Source organism: Lagenorhynchus albirostris, chromosome 4 (genome assembly GCF_949774975.1).
Source record: "Lagenorhynchus albirostris chromosome 4, mLagAlb1.1, whole genome shotgun sequence".
NCBI classification, from domain to species: Eukaryota; Metazoa; Chordata; class Mammalia; order Artiodactyla; family Delphinidae; genus Lagenorhynchus; species Lagenorhynchus albirostris.
The window spans coordinates 122,781,237-122,797,960 of record NC_083098.1 but is presented as its reverse complement, the minus strand read 5'-3'; the positions used below and the strand labels follow the sequence as shown (position 1 = coordinate 122,797,960).

The following is a 16,724-nucleotide window of genomic DNA, read 5'->3' as shown; positions in this document are numbered from 1 at the left end:
TTATAAGATACCTACTGGAAAAACTGAAGTAATGTAAATTGAATAGTTAATAATAAAAACATTTGGAACAGCAAGTATTATAACATCTTAGCATCCAGGTAATTTTATTTGATACTTTACTCCTATCAGTATAACTTCCTGGGAAAGTACAACTAAAATAACTAGTGTCTTTGTCTACCAAAATAAGTGTTTATCCATGTTCAGTGTGTTAAAGTCAAAGGAAACTCTTTCCAAATCTTATCAATCTGCCTATTTCTGTGAAAGTTTTTTTTTTTTTTTTTTTTGCTGCGTTGGGTCTTCGTTGCTGCACGTGGGCTTTCTCTAGTTGTGGCGAGTGGGAGCTACTCTTCGTTGTGGAGCACGGGATCTAGGCACACAGGCTTCAGTAGTTGCAGCACGTGGGCTCAGTAGTTGCAGCAAATGGGCCCTAGAGCACGCAGGCTTCAGTAGTTGTGGCGCAGGGCTCAGTAGCTGTGGCGCACGGGCTTAGTTGCTCCACAGCATGTGGGATCTTCCCGGACCAGGGATCGAACCCCTGTCCCCTGCATTGGCAGGTGGATTCTTAACCACTGCGCCACCAGGGAAGTCCCGTGAGAGTTTTACTTCGCCAGTCTTGCATGCAGAAATTTGAATGGCAAAAACATGTGTATTGCAATAAAGAATAAAATTGGTCTAGTTGAACCTACAGAACGAAGAGAGGTCGCACAAAAGGCTTTGACTTTCAACAGCGGCACTGAATAATTGATCAGTTTGCTCATCCACTTTGCTGAGCATAAAGAAACCATTTGAGCAAATGAACTGAGCACCTACTCTGAGATTTTTTCTTTGTTGAGTTATATGTGGGGAATAGGTAATGGAAACTGCTTTCCTATTGCCTAACATCTAAAATACATCTAAAATTTGCAAAATTCTTTGCAAATGAAGCAGTTAAATGATAATATGAGGAAAAAAATTTTAAGTTCTAAAGTGATGGTGTGAGTAAATGGCAAGACCTAGCTTCTGGGACCATCATGAAGAACATCACTGGCAACTGTGAATGATTTTTTTGTGGATGTTTGAGAAGTAAAATATCTACACAGTTCATGTTATGTTAATTTTTAAACATATAGCAAAATCTGCCTATGCTTGTTACTAAATGTTTATGGTGCCTGTCCCAAGGCAGTTAATTGATCCTTCAGTCCATAATTATCAAGCACGTCTTATGTATTAGATTGTAGCAATCAAGAAGACAGAGGTCGGGCTTCCCTGGTGGCACAGTGGTTAAGAATCCGCCTGCCAATGCAGGGGACACAGGTTTGAGCCCTGATCCAGGAGGATCCCACATGCCATGGAGCAACTGAGCCCGTGCACTGCAACTACTGAGCCTGTTCTCTAGAGTCCGCGAGCCACAACTACTGAGCCTGCGAGCCACAACTACTGAGCCCACGTGTCACAACTACTGAAGCCTGCGTGTCTAGAGCCCGTGCTCCACAACAAGAGAAGCCACAACAATGAGAAGCCCAATCACTGCAACTAGAGAAAGCCCATGAGCAGCAATGAAGACCCAAAGCAGCCAAAAATAAATAAATAAATAAATAAAATCTATTAAAAAAAAAAAGACAAGAGGTCTTCTCTTCAGAGCACTTACATTCTAGTTGAATATAATTATTATAGATACAACTATACTATTAGTTTTCATATTATATACTATTACTAGAAACACATCCTTGAATAAAATAATTTCAGGTACTGAAATGCAGTGAAGAAAATATGGCAGGAAGCTGTTATAGAGAGACAGGAACAAAAGGAAGTGCTTTGGCTCTGCTCATCAGGGAAGACATCTCATGTGGGGTGATATTTGAATTGAGCCCTGAAGGATGACAAGTGCTAAAACAATGAATTGGAGAGTTGCAGTAGCCATATAGCAAGAATATCCAGAAATAAACTGAATTAGGATTATATAGGAGTCTTTGGGTCATCTGGTAAGACAGCCCACAGCTTCTGGTTTGCCTGAAGAAACTCCAAGCCATTTCCTTATCGGGTATCCCAGAAGTCTAGCCATCTGGCTGTGAGGAGGGGCACCTTAGGTGCTGGTGCTTCTGACAAGCACCAGGAAGTCAGCTCTCAGCATGGCTATCTGCAAGAAATCAGTCCATCAGCAAGAGTAATCTCCTGCTGCTGCTCCAACTGCCTAACTAATCTAGGCAAAGGAAAGAAAAAAGTTAATGTGGGATTACAGAATAAGCATTTTCTTTCATAGAGCACGATTTAATCATTTAAAATATATTAACTCATTTAATATATATATATATTTTGTTTGTTTTCTTTTTTTTTTTTTTTTTTTTTTTGCGGTACGCGGGCCTCTCACTGTTGTGGCCTCTCCCGTTGCGGGGCACAGGCTCCGGACGTGCAGGCTCAGCGGCCATGGCTCACGGGCCCAGCCGCTCCACGGCATGTGGGATCTTCCCGGACCGGGGCACGAACCCGTGTCCCCCGCATCGGCAGGCGGACTCTCAACCACTGCGCCACCAGGGAAGCCCCTCATTTAATATATTTATGCAATATATTTATATTTATGCATATATATACCTATATGCAAGGTAGATAATATCAATCATTATTTTTTATTATAGGAATCTGAGGTCCAGAGAGTTTAGGACAATTCCTTAAGACACAGACAGTCTCTCTCCTGAGCTCACACTCTTAACAACTGGGCTATGCTGCCCCTCCAAAATAAATAGGAAAGGTTTATGGTGGATATTAGCTTCAGCAAGAAGAACTGGCAAGATTTTGACTCTGTATTGTGGGGGAAAAAATAAAATCATTGCACAGAAAGATAAATAATTCAAAGATTCAGGTGCAGGTATATCTATAGTAGGGAACACAGTAGAACTGAAACTTTAGGTTGGTGTTGGCAGTTGTTAATTCACAGCAGTGCTACTCAAAGTGTGGTCCACGAACAGGCTTGAATTAGTTGTTGCTGATTCGCCATAAGACAAGAAGTTTGTGCCAACATATAAACAATCTATACCACTAAGCAGCTGGTTGCATCATCCGGAATCTTCTTTTTTTCCTGTAGCAGGATGTTCTTGTTGAAGCATGCAGTGCAGTAATTGACATTCTGACACAAGTTTTTTTTTTACCTTCTCGCAAAGTGCTTTGAAACACATTGAGTGAGAATATAGGCAATGTTGCTATAATGATGACACTCCAAAACTACAGTGGCTAAATAAAGTAGAAATCTATTTCTCCCTCATACAACTGTCTAAAAATGGGCAAGCAGTCTACGAGAGTTAGACAGCTCCGTTCCACATGATTATCCAGGGCCCCAGGTTGGCAGGTATTCAACATATGTATGGCTTCCACCTCTGAGTCCAAGGCACACGCTGCAATTGTAGCCATTTTAGAGCTGGCAGTAAGTAGGAAAGGAAAAATCTAGGGAGAGCAAGTTTATCCTTAAGAAGATACTTTACGTCCTTTTGGCTCCCTTTCCTTAAACTGAAATGATTCATAGGAAGAAAGCTAAATTCAAGAGACACTGTGAAATATAGTCTGTAGCTGAGAACCCAGAGACTGAACAAGAGGATGCTCTGTTACTGAAGGAAGAAAAGGAGACAAGATAGTTTAGCCTTCTGTGCTCTAGTGAAAATTACGTTTAGAGAGTTAAGCTGAAGCTAGACCACAAGAGGATTGGCGATTGAACATTGAATGAAAGATTGCAGAAAACAGAGACACCAGTAAAAATAAAATAAAATTTCATCTTTATGTAAAATAAGAAATGTTGAGTTTATTGGCTTGTAATTAACTCCTTTTATCACAGTTTCTATAGATGAATTCATCAAGAAATCCAAGATATATAGCCTAACCTTTTGCAAGGCGAATTCTCACACAATGCATACATAACTGGTCTCTCTATATTGCACTCTGTTCTTCTTCCAACGGAAGATGGTAATGGAAAGTGCACTGGGATCAATTCTGAGATAGGGCTCTGGTTCAATGATTTATTGAGGAAGCGCTTTCAGGAAAAGCTTATAAGGGAAAATGTAGAACAGGAAAAAGCAGAGCGTGGATGTGGTCTTAGGAAAAGTCTGGATCCTTGACTGGATCTGCAGGGAGAGAGCTAATTACACAAGTTGTCCACCTTGAAGCAAGCTGGTCAGGCTTTTACACCCCTGTATCAGTCAGTCCCTGGACACGGGCCACCTCTGGAGTGTCGGGAGGGGATGCACGACTTCCTGTCGGGTAGCTCCTATTGGCCAAGGGCAATACTCAATCTCCCCAGCTGGGGGCGGAAGTGGGGTGGGAATGGGGATAAGGTGTTGCATTGGCCAGAGATAGGGTTTTTGCTTCAGTGGAGGAAAGAGCACTCAGCCCGCCACACACCCCTGTCCATACTTTGTACCACATAGCTATACTTGCTTCTCACATTGCACTGATTCACCCAGGAACAATTTTTCCACAATCGTGAGCATTATTCCTGGGGAAACCTATAAGAGGAAGGTCATTAGGAGAAACTGCAACCTTGTTGCTGCAGTTGGCTCCAAAGCTGAAACCAGTGCACAGTTTCTCCCACCTCTATCCCCTATTCTGGATTTCCCCCACCTGTGGTTAGCACTGCTGCTGGTCTAGATGGCTGGCCCTGTGGGTCAGCTACAGTCTCAGGACCAACTGCAGTAGCAACAGTTCTAGTTTGTCTCACTAATTCTTTTCTTGTAAATTTCCCTAGGAATTATGACAGAGGAAGGCTGTGCCTGGATAAAGATAACTTAATTTGTGAAGCAAGGAGTGCACTTTGGTAGACTCTGATCTGGTGCCCAGCCCAACCCTAATCAGGCTGTGGTGGCTCTGCTTTCTCAATTATTAACATTGGGCACGGAAGTATCAACAAGTAACCTAGTGAATTATTTGAGTGCCAAAGATATTTCTCCCTGTATAGTAGCTGTTCTACATCTCATGATGATCAGAGTCAATTGTCCCTATCAGGATGGTAGCTCATGTCCATGCCTGATGGTCTACTGGCACAAGAAAGCCAAAGTGAATGGGTACAAGCTGCAACTTTTAGTGTGGTGATCCACACTAAAGCATCTCTCCTCTGGGAACCAGAACTCCTAGACCAATAGACCTTAAAGTTGTGGAGATGGAAAGCACAAATTCTCTAATTAAGCCATTAGAAATGATGGTGGATGGGTCCACTCCTACATCTACTCCTTAATTCCTAGACACAGCTACACTACCCTTTGGAGACACAGCACCAACCAACAGCTTTTGATTTAAGAAGTACAGTGTATCTCCAAGCTGGTACTTCAACTGTATCTTTCATGCAGTCTTTCACCACTCTATCAGGCCAGCAGCTCTGGATAGTGCGGCGTGATAGGACCACTGACTCCCATGGGCAGAAGCCTACTATCACACTTCACTTTGTCAAGAGTGGTCCCTTTACCTGAAGCAATATTATGTGAGATACCGTGTCAATGAGTCAGACACTCCATGAGGCCTTGCATAGTGATGATGGCTAAGGCTATGTAAGCAGAGAAGGTAAATTCATACTCTGAATATGTGTCAGATGAGATCAGGATGAGTCACTGCCCTTTGAAGGATGGAAGTGTCCAACATAATCCGTTTTCTACTAAGTGGTAGGAGAGTGCTATTTCTGGGACTTAGAACTGGCCTCTGTTACTGACACGTCAGGTATTCAGCAGCAGCTGTAACTAAAGCAGACTTGGGGGAAGGAAGCCCAGGAATGGCTTCCATCTTGCTACCACAGCTTCTCCATTCATAAGCCCATTGCTTCAGCACTGGGTTGGTTGAGAACAGAGGTTACATGACATGTGGGAGTGCTGGGAACTGGCTAAATCATCTGACTGCTTGGTTGTTCAGCACTTCTACATTGGATACTCTCTGGTGTACATCAATGGGCAATACAAAGATTATCCACGTTTTGGTCGCTATCACAGGTCCATCCACCTGCCTCTTCCCTAGAACTTAGTAGCCCTAATATTCCTGTCTTGCTCCTTTAAGTTCCTTGGCTAACCCATTCATCACTGCTTATTAGTCCACTATACCCTTACCTTGGGCTACTAGTCTATTTGCAAAAATGTGGATGGCCAGAGACACTGTCCAGAACTTTGCCAATTGGACACTTTCCCTTAACCATTTGTTTTTAGGAACCTCCCTGAATGGGCCTGTAGGGCAGCTGCAGTCCACTTTAGGCTTCTACCAACCTATGGGTCAACCTACCTACAAACCAAGCTAGGGTTTCCCCCTCTTCATCAGCAGGTTATAGAGGACCTTCCATGAAACTATAAGAATGAACTGATATAGAGGCATGAGTGGAACAGTGATAGGTGACATGGGGTCTGGGCACTTGTTTATGAAGTTAACTTATAGCTTTTGTATCTTCTTGAAATCAGTTCTGGATGCACCACCCCATCTTACAATGAATTGCTACTGGGTACACTTGAACTTATGACTTGGTTGGTCTGTCAATACTCAGCTTATGATGGCCAATTAACGGCCACATGATCACTTTGAAAATCCATGACAAGCATTATCTCTTCCAGGGCCCAGCAACACCTTGCTGCAGAACCTTAGGGGAGTACACTGTGATTCTCTTGTGGGACTTGACCAAAACTCTCTTTGGTGTCATTTTATACCATAGATGCCATGGTACCATGGGTCTGGCAGGATGTATGGCCCGAGTGGGAGGGCTGCTTGGACCTCAGTCTTACCTCTTATAGGGTTCTTTCTTTTTCTGGGTTCCACTCAAAATTAGCAGGTTTCTGCATCATCTGGTCGGTGACTCAGAGCAATAATTCCTAGGGCAAAAACAAAAATGCTGCGTCCAAAACCCAAAGAAGCCCATCCAGCACTGTGCTTCTATCTTAGTAGTAGGAGTTGCAAAGTACAATAACACAGCCTGTACCTTGGAGGGCATGTCCCAGCATGCTCCAGACCACTGGGCTTTGAAAACCCAGCAAAGGTAATAGGCCCCTGACATGATATTAGAGAAGATATGGCTAAAAAACTGATTAAAGTATATAAATGTGAACCATAAATGATTATTCGTCTTATGCTATTTTTAATATTTGAATAATAAATGTAAAATTATAATTGTTTTAATGGTCAACATATTTTTAGAAAGAATTTTATTTGTAAAAATTATTTTTGAATATAATTATTAATTTCATTACCAATATAATAAAACCAATTTGTCAGTCAATAGATATTTCAAAAATTGTATCACTTTCATTTAAGGGCTCTTTTAATTCTCAGAAGTGTCATGAATTGGATGATGAATCTGGTCACTTGAATGGAATGGACAGCATCACAGAAGAACGTTGAGATGGGGATAAAATTGGACAGATGGCTATGTTAGGTCTGGCATTTCCTCACCATATCTATACAACAGTGACACATATTCAATTTAAAATATTGGTCTAGAGTTCAGGAGGGAAGTAGGGGCTAGAAATAATGATCTGCATGGTATCTGCTTGTGGGGTAGGGCCAAACTAAGAGATTATCTGGATCAGCAGAGAATAGCACATAGTGTGAAAAGGAAAGGAAAAGTTGGCCAAGTTTGGAGTTGAAGGATGGCTTTCAAGCCACTAGGGAAAAAAAAAAAAAATAGGAACGATTAGGGCAGAGCACAGAAAACTGAGAAACTATGTTCAAACCAGGTAGAGACAAGTTAAGGCTCAGGTGTACTGAAGTAAAACATGAATTCAGAGACAGAGTGGAATCTCAGCAGTTAGAATGTAGCCAAGGCTCAGAAGGATGACGGCAGGAGCGACTTGATGCTGAGCTCTAACCATGAGGGAAAGGAAGGTGCCAATTTAGAAACCAAAGAACCAGAACAAGAACAAAGTCTAACTCCTAGTTTTAGGGTATCAGGCAAGAAGTTGATCCTGTCTTTTGAACAATTTTTATGGAACAGAGCTAGGCATTCATTACACAGTAAGATTCATTATTCTTCTTTCTTGCAGAATCCATGTGATGATAAAAGACACAAAGACATCTGGTCCAGAGAGAAAACTTGTGACCACTTACCAAAATTCCTTGTAATTGGGCCACAAAAAACAGGTAAGAACAGCCAACTGTGCTGTTTACATTCTTTTTTTTTTTTTTTCTGGTCATGAAACACATGGTCACATGGTATTTGATTATTTGGCTTTGTGAAATATTTAGACACCCATGCAAGTTCATTATTTGAATTGTTCTTCATCCCTGTGGATCATCTTTATGCCATGATCCTCAAAGAGACCCTACAGTTGCTCATTTAATTAGACTTATGGGCTAAAGTTTTATCTATCAATTTAAAAACTGTTCAACAGACATCACATTTTTGTTTGTTTGTTTTTTTTTTGTTTGTTTTTGCGGTACGTGGGCCTCTCACTGTTGTGGCCTCTCCTGTTGCGGAGCACAGGCTCCGGACGCGCAGGCTCAGCAGCAATGGCTCACGGGCCCAGCCGCTCCGCAGCATGTGGGATCTTCCCGGACCGGGGCACGAACCCGTGTCCCCTGCATCGGCAGGCGGACTCTCAACTACTGAGCCACCAGGGAAGCCCCAGACATCACATTTTTGACAACTTGCAGCTTATATATCACAGTTGTGATATCTGATTTTTAATTTCTACTTTTTGTGGCTTTGCCTAATTAACTCCTGAATTAAGTTATAAAAAAGGGCTTTGGCTTGATTCAAATTATTTTACACTGCATATCAACCTTGAACTGATTTATTTTTCAGAACCACTGTCATTATTACCTTCAAATATTCTACCTGTGTAGTTTGTTTTCCAGATAATCATTATGTATGAATACGGTTTAGACTTATTTTCTGATACACCTATGGCTCATCAGGCATTTTTTTTCCCTTGATATTTTCTCATGTGCTGAAGGACAAGTGTATAAGAATGTAGTAAAAGAGCTGAAGGATGGCTTTCATTGGTATTTCACCCATGAGATGACACTTTCAATTAGAACATTTTATACTTTCTTCAGCATGTGAGAGCTTTATATACTTTGCTCATGTCCTGATTAATTAAACTTTTTATTGAGTTGCTGTATTTTGAATTCACAACTTTGGCTAGAAGCACTTTCATCAGTGAGTACACAAACCATAACACAAAACAAACAGTCACAATAAATAAGACTGGCCTAGATGAAGATATTTATAATACAAGCATGTAGACCATTTTAAAGGTTGTGGGCAAATTTTCCAGACTATTAGATATTTGTTGTTGAAATCTTTTCTTCCTCCATGAATATAACTTGTATTACAATAATAAGTTACATGTGCAGGGACGGAAAAAAGCAGCACATATTTTCAGATATACCACTTTTGTTGTTGTTATTGTTTAAAATGTGCATTAATTTTCTACCAACTCCCTCACAGCAGTTCTAACACTGGAATGACTACTAAAGAAACAAAACATTCCTATGTTGTAAAATCATGCTAAAAATTTAAGTCATATCCTCTATCATTTGTCACTGAATATTACTACTTCTTAGATCTGCTAGAACACTACAGGTTAGTAAGAAAAGATCTAGTTTTCTTCTTTGCTGTTTGTATTTACAGACAATAACTTATACTTTTAGATTTTAATATTTGACCTACCAGTATGGAAATGATAAAGCTTTTAGCTGGTTTTGGTCTTCCCAAGACAAACAAACAAGTTAAAGGAATTGGATGATAATATTTTATATGCTATGAAAATGCTATCTTAGTGTGAAAATGATTGTGATAATTCTTAAAATCCATTCAGTCATAGAAGTCTGAAGTCTTCATTTGTTCTCCTATTGCTTCTGTTGGCAAAACTCCCTGTCAGAGGCTGTAAATTCCCTGGAGAATGGGCACAGATAAATGCTAAGAACCTGGCCTTTAATGTAAAGTTGTCTTTAAATAACTTAAACCTGACCCATGCATCCCTTGCAATAAACATGAGATATAAAAGTGGTCCTCAAACCCCTATTTGCTGTTGTTCTGAGGTGAGAATGGAAAGATGAAATATCCCACCTCATTGCTGAATCCTGGAAAAAATTTCTATCAGCTAAAAGTGGGGCAGTGAATGGGGATTGACAGGGAGTGGCCTGGGTTTAAGGCACTCAAAGTTGACACCGTAGTCCTACTAGAATCCTGTGGACACATGGGCATTCTTCATGATTCTAGGTCATGTGATTTTGATATCACTAGGGTAGGAGAGGATTTCCAAAAGGGTTAAGTTTAGCACAATAGTTCTGAAAGCATAATTCATTGGCCTTAAATCTTCTAGAAGATCAGATTTCCCATTGTCAATATTGATTTCTCACAATTTGACTGACTTACCCTGGTACATTTACTCTGGTAAAACTAAAAAGAAGTTGATTATACGCAAAATAGAACAAAGTTTCTCTTAGAGCATTACAACGTGTGAGAAACTTCCTCTACAAAATATTTATATCAAAGACAGTGGATAAAAATGAATGTCAAGGATAGATGAAAGCACAGGCAATAATAAAGTAAATATACATTTTGAGCCCATGGACCCAGATTTTATGGCTGATCATATGAACATCAAGCCATGTGTCTACTGTCCCTGGCTGAAATTGCTTTCTCCTTCCTTCCTCTCAGAGGCCTCCCGACATCCCTCCTGCTTCTGGCAGCGTGAAGGTGTATGGCTCAGAGCATAAAGGCTTTGACTTTCTGTAGCCCAGGGGAGCTCTGGGTGCAATTCTGTGACCATCAGGGTGGCTAAACATTTGTACATGCTACCAAATGAGGTTATAGAGTATTCATTTTAAAATATTCAGCAATAATTCAAAAATATCCCTATATCTTTGCCCTGGATCCATCCAATCTCGACATCTCAGGGATGTTAACCTATTAATATTTTCAGCTCTTGTGTGTCTCAAAAATCTCCCTCTCTGTCTCTCTCTGTCTCTGTCTTTCTCTGTCTCTCTCTCACACACAAACACAAGCTTCTTTCTCATCATCAATTAAATATTTTTATGTAGGCCCCATTCTAAAAAGTATTTAGAAAGAAACCTTCTGGATTCCCTGTTCCCTTCCAGCTGCTCTTCTATACTACTCCACCTCTAATTGATTTCCTCTCCCTGGAAGATTTTTGTTCCTCCTCTCACATTTTCTCCTTGTTGAACTCCTTTTATTTTCAGGAGAAAATCAGGTCAGTTCTTCAGGACTGCTATTGCCCCCCATAACTTTCATGTCTAAATTTTTCAGTGTGTTTGAGATAGTTCTTCTGTAGTTTGGGCCTCTAATTTAGTTCTTAACCAGTTCTGACTCCTTTAATATTTTTTGTTACTTTTATATAATTTGATTCCATATTTGTTCATTTTAAACATGTTTTTCAATTAGTAATTAAATCTCCTTAAGGGCATTTATTAATTTTTGTCCTCACATTTCACTAGGAGCCACCCATTCTGGATTTCTTAGGTCCCCCAAGATCTGTTGTTACTTTCCTTTATATACACAACTCTCTGATGATCTTCTCTGCTTCCAGATCCCCAACTACTATCATTTTTGTTGTGCCAGCCCTCCTGTGTAGATCATTCCAAGCTCTCCTAGGGCTGGAAAATCCAACAAAATCTCCTGGGTGCAACACGTTACAAAAGAAAGAACCTTTTCCACGAGGGAAGTTTTGATTTATGAGAGCCTGTCCCTTCATGACCCTTCCTGCTGTGGTCCTCAGTATCTGGCCTGACTCAGGTTTAGAGGTGACATTTGTGCCTTCTGTGATATGTACATTCAGTGGGTTCTATCACCCAGTCTGTTTAGCCTAGTGTCTCAGCTATCAGACTTGATTGTCCCATCTTGTCAGGGTAGAACATTCAACTGGCCGCCTTCCAGAATCCTGCACTCCTCTTTCAGCCTTACTGGAAACATGTTTTTAAGGTACAACCTTAAAAAATGCTTCCTCCTGGAAGTCTTCACTGACTTCCCAAGTATAAATCACCCATTTTCTCAGGTATTAGAAACACACTCTGCTCTTATCATGGAACCTCCCTCACTACGCTGCAATTACCTGTTTACGTGACTCAAGTCCACAGATACACTTTAAGTCTATCGAGGGCAGCAAATGTATTTTTCTTATCAAGATTTATCGTCAATCATTACTACAGCAACTTGTACAGAGTTGCACGGGTCAACATCTTTAGAATAGTTTGATTTAATTTAATTGATCTGAATATAATATTAATTGAGGTTCAGGTATTGTGCTCGATGTCTTTGATACTTTTGCCACTCATCCGACTCCAGGAGGGAAATTGAACCACCTGATTTCTGAAGTTCTCCCCTAGCTAGCTGTATTATCTACCAGTCTGCTTGACTTTGACTATGTCCTCATATTACATGAAGTGTTTAGGTCAATAGAATCATGAAGACTAATATAAGAACACAAATCATTGCCACATGAAATGCACTCAACTGATTTTAAGGAAATCATCTTGATACTGGAATGATTTGGTCTTTTGCATATTACCTTTTGAGCAGAAATTTTGTTACAATATATGTCTCTTCTTTTATTGCTGTATAACCTGTTGCCTCCTGTTTTGTAATAGGAACAACAGCACTTTATTTATTTCTTCTTATGCACCCTTCCATCATCAGCAATCTCCCCAGCCCCAAAACATTTGAAGAAGTCCAATTCTTTAATGGCAACAACTACCACAAGGGAATTGACTGGTAAGAAAAATAACAAAAAGTAAAGTCCATTATTAACACATGCTCGTTCACAGCTGAGCAATTATAGATGTATGCATGGCATCTACATAATTACAGAATAAATGTATGTTCAATTCTACCATAGTGAATTAGAAATTAATTTATAATGATATATTTAATCAGTGTTGCCTATAATTTGATTTGGACAGTGCAATAATGATAATATTTTTCTGGTAAATTATTATGATTGAATAAAGAGGATTATGGAATATTTTTCATCAGCACTATTCATAAGGATATTTAAAATTCTCCTTAAGCATATTATTATTTTACTGTGCCTAGAATTTTTTTTAACTAAATACATAATTTGTCTTCACAATGACTCTTGAGAAAACAAATAAATCAGTAGGTTGTTTTATTTTACAGTCCGTGACATGTATCTTCATTAATCACATAGACTGTAAATGTTGTATTATAATATAAGCTGATATTTGTCATGCCAATAACAGAGCATTTCCAAAATCATATTACTGCTAGTCACACATGTGCATAAGAGGAAAATTACTTTGTATTTGATAAGTTATGATAATTTCAAAATCACAATATTTTTCCTTAACTGAAATAGAATAAACCTGGTATTGTAACTGATGTTCACTCTGGGGAATTTTTCTAGGTCTATCCCAATTTTCTAAGGAAAATATGGCCCTGATTTCCAAATCCCCCCCTGAGGAAAGTTCCCCTCAATGCATACCTCTGTAGCATGTAACCTTATGTCAACATTACACGTGAATATGTCCTCATAAAAGGCTCATTCTTTTAAGATGCAGCTAGGAGGAGAGGGGGGCAGGGGCGATGCCAGTGAGCAGATTTGACTTCCCATCTTGAGTAGAGCCGTGTCCACTCTGCACCTAGGAGATCACTATTCTACCTTACTTTAAAAAGACTAAATAAATTTTGAAATTGCATGCAAGTTACTGAAAGCAGAGCAGCAATTTTATCTGTGAGCTCAAATGGAACACAAATTGTTAAGCAGGAATATAGATGACACTTTTCACCACTTCACATTTGGGAAATATAATAACAAATGCCAAAGAGGAAAATAAGTTCTTATATGAATTCTTCATTGCTCTTATTATTTATTTCTAGAACATTTGAGGGTTAGAGAAGTGATGAGCTGTAAAGAGGGTTACACACATAATTAACGCCTTGCACTGAATTAACTTCTGAACATATTGATTCCATAATCTACACACAGAGGAATGTTCCCACAGCATATGGAAGAGTGAACCTGCCGAGGCACCACAGAATCAACTGGCAGGAAATATCTCCTTAATTACTCTGGATAGACTATAATGTGTTCACATTGCTACACATACTACAAATCATGCAGAAGTTAAAAAGGAGGAAAGCAACTATGCCCTAATCAGTTTAGTATTTTATAGCTATTCTGAGATTTTCCTCTTTTGTGCACTGTAATCTCTATTTAAGAATTTTGCATTCAAGTTTGCAAACATAAATTTGCTACTTTTTTTGAGAGAACACATTTTATTCTCAGGAATTTTAAACATATCATAAAAGTTTAATATATACAAATCAAGATAAGAATAATTCCTTAATTACATCTAGTATGGATGACACAGGGAAGAATATATTTTGAGAGACCAACTGTGAAAGGAAACTGTTATATAAATTTTCCACAAAGGTGTAAATAGTTTAGCAGTCTATCCTGTGAGGTACTTGAAAAATTCTGGGTTTTTTTTCAAGTTAGAAATAATTTATTTTGTATAGTTTCCCTATTAAAAAAATTATACAATTTTTAAAGGTTGCTTTCCTTTTATGGTTATTACGAAATATTGACTATATTCCCCATGTTGTACAATACATCCTTGAGCCTATCTTACACACAATAGTTTGTACCTCCCACTTTCCCACCCCTATATTGCCTCTCTCCCCCTGCCACTAGTAACCACTAGTTTCTTCTCCATATCTGTAAGTCTGCTTCTTTTTTGTTATATTCATTACTTTGTTGTATTTTTTAGATTCCATATGTAAGTGTATCATACGGTATTTGTCATTTTCTGACTTATTTCACTTAGCATAACGCCCTCCAGGTCCATCTATGTTGCTGCAAATGGCAAACCTTTGTTCTTTTTTACAGCTGAATAGTATTACATTGCATATTCATACCACATCTTCTTTATCCATTCATCTGTTGATGGACATATAGGTTGCTTCCATATCTTGGCAATTGTAAATAACATGCTATGGACGTTGGGGTGCATGTAACTTTTTTTTTTTTTTTTTTGCGGTACGCGGGCCTCTCACTGTTGTGGCCTCTCCCGTTGCGGGGCACAGGCTCCGGACGTGCAGGCTCAGCGGCCATGGCTCACGGGCCCAGCCACTCCGTGGCATGTGGGATCTTCCCGGACCGGGGCACGAACCCGTGTCCCCTGCATCGGCAGGCGGACTTTCAACCACCGTGCCACCAGGGAAGCCCCTCATTGTAATTTTGATTTGCATTTCTCTAACGATTAGTGATGTTGAGCATCCTTTCATGTGTTTGTTGGCAATATGTATATCTTCTTTGGAGAAATGTCTGTTTAGGTCGTCTGCCCATTTATGGACTGGGTTGTTTTTTTTTTTTGATATTGAGCTGCATGACCTGCTTGTATATTTTGGAGATTAATCCTTTGTCAGTTGCTTTGTTTGCAAATGTTTTCTCCCATTCTGAGGGTTGTCTTTTGGTCTTGTTTATGGTTTCCTTTGCTGTGCAAAAGCTTTTAAGTTTCACTAGGTCCCATTTGTTTATTTTTGTTTTTATTTCTGTTTCTCTAGGAGGTGGGTCAAAAAGGATCTTGCTGTGATTTATGTCATAGAGTGTTCTGCCTATGTTTTCCTCTAAGAGTTTTATAGTTTCTGGCCTTACATTTAGGTCTTCAATCCATTTTGAGTTTATTTTTGTGTCTGGTGTTAGGGAGTGTTCTAATTTCATTCTTTTACATGTAGCTGTCCTGTTTTCCCAGCACCACTTATTGAAGAGGCTGTCTTTTCTCCATTGTATATTCTTGCCTCCTTTATTAGAAATAAGATGACCATATGTGTGTGGGTTTATCTCAGGGCTTCCTATCCTGTTCCATTGATCTATATTTTGGTTTTGGGGCCAGTACCATACTGTCTTGATTACTGTAGTTTGTGGTATAGTTTGAAGTCGGGGAGCCTGATTACTCCAACTCTGTTTTTCTTTCTCAAGATCGCTTTGGCTTTCGGGATCTTTTGTGTTTCCATACAAATTATGAAATTTTTTGTTCTAATTCTGTGAAGAATGCCATTGGTAGTCTGATAGGGATTGCATTGAATCTGTAGATTGCTTTGGGTAGTAGAGTCGTTTTCACAATGTTGATTCTTCCAATCCAAGAACATGGTATATTTCTCCATCTGTTTGTATCATCTTTAATTTCTTTCATCAGTGTCTTACAGTCTGCTGCTTACAGGTGCTTTTCTCCTTAGGTAGGTTTATTCCTAGGTATTTTATTCTATTTGTTGCAATGGTAAATGGGAGTGTTTCCTTAACTTCTCTTTCAGATTTTTCATCATTAGTGTATAGGAATGCAAGACATTTCTGTGCATTAATTTTGTATCCTGCTACTTTACCAAATTCATTGAATAGCTCTAGTAGTTTTCTGATAGCATCTTTAGGATTCTATATACATAGTATCATGTCATCTTCAAACAGTGAGTTTTACTTCTTCTTTTCTGATTTGGATTCCTTTTATTTCTTTTTCATCTCTGATTGCTGTGGCTACACCTTCCAAAACTATGTTGCATAATAGTGGTGAGAGTGGGCCACCTTGTCTTATTCCTGATCTTAATGGAAATGGTTTCTGTTTTTCACCATTGAGAATGATGTTGGCAGTAGGTTTGTCATATGTTGCCTTGATTATGTTGAGGTAAGTTCCCTCAATGCCTCCTTTCTGGAGAGTTTTTTTTATCATAAATAGGTGTTGAATATTTTGAAAGCTTTCTCTGCATCTATTGAGATGATCATATGGTTTTTCTCCTTCAATTTGTTAATATGGTTTATGACATTGAT

At 39.2% G+C, this 16,724-nt stretch overlaps 1 protein-coding gene across 2 annotated transcripts in view; it reads left to right on the top strand.

Moving 5' to 3' along the window:
• LOC132519473 (bifunctional heparan sulfate N-deacetylase/N-sulfotransferase 4) overlaps nt 1-16,724 on the top strand; it is a 240,359-nt gene that overhangs the window by 194,046 nt on the left and 29,589 nt on the right. For both annotated transcript variants that reach the window (XM_060147411.1, XM_060147410.1), the window contains exons 7-8: nt 7,962-8,058; nt 12,532-12,655. In XM_060147411.1, coding sequence (XP_060003394.1) covers nt 7,962-8,058; nt 12,532-12,655 — 221 coding nt within the window. The remainder of the gene's footprint in view (nt 1-7,961; nt 8,059-12,531; nt 12,656-16,724) is intronic.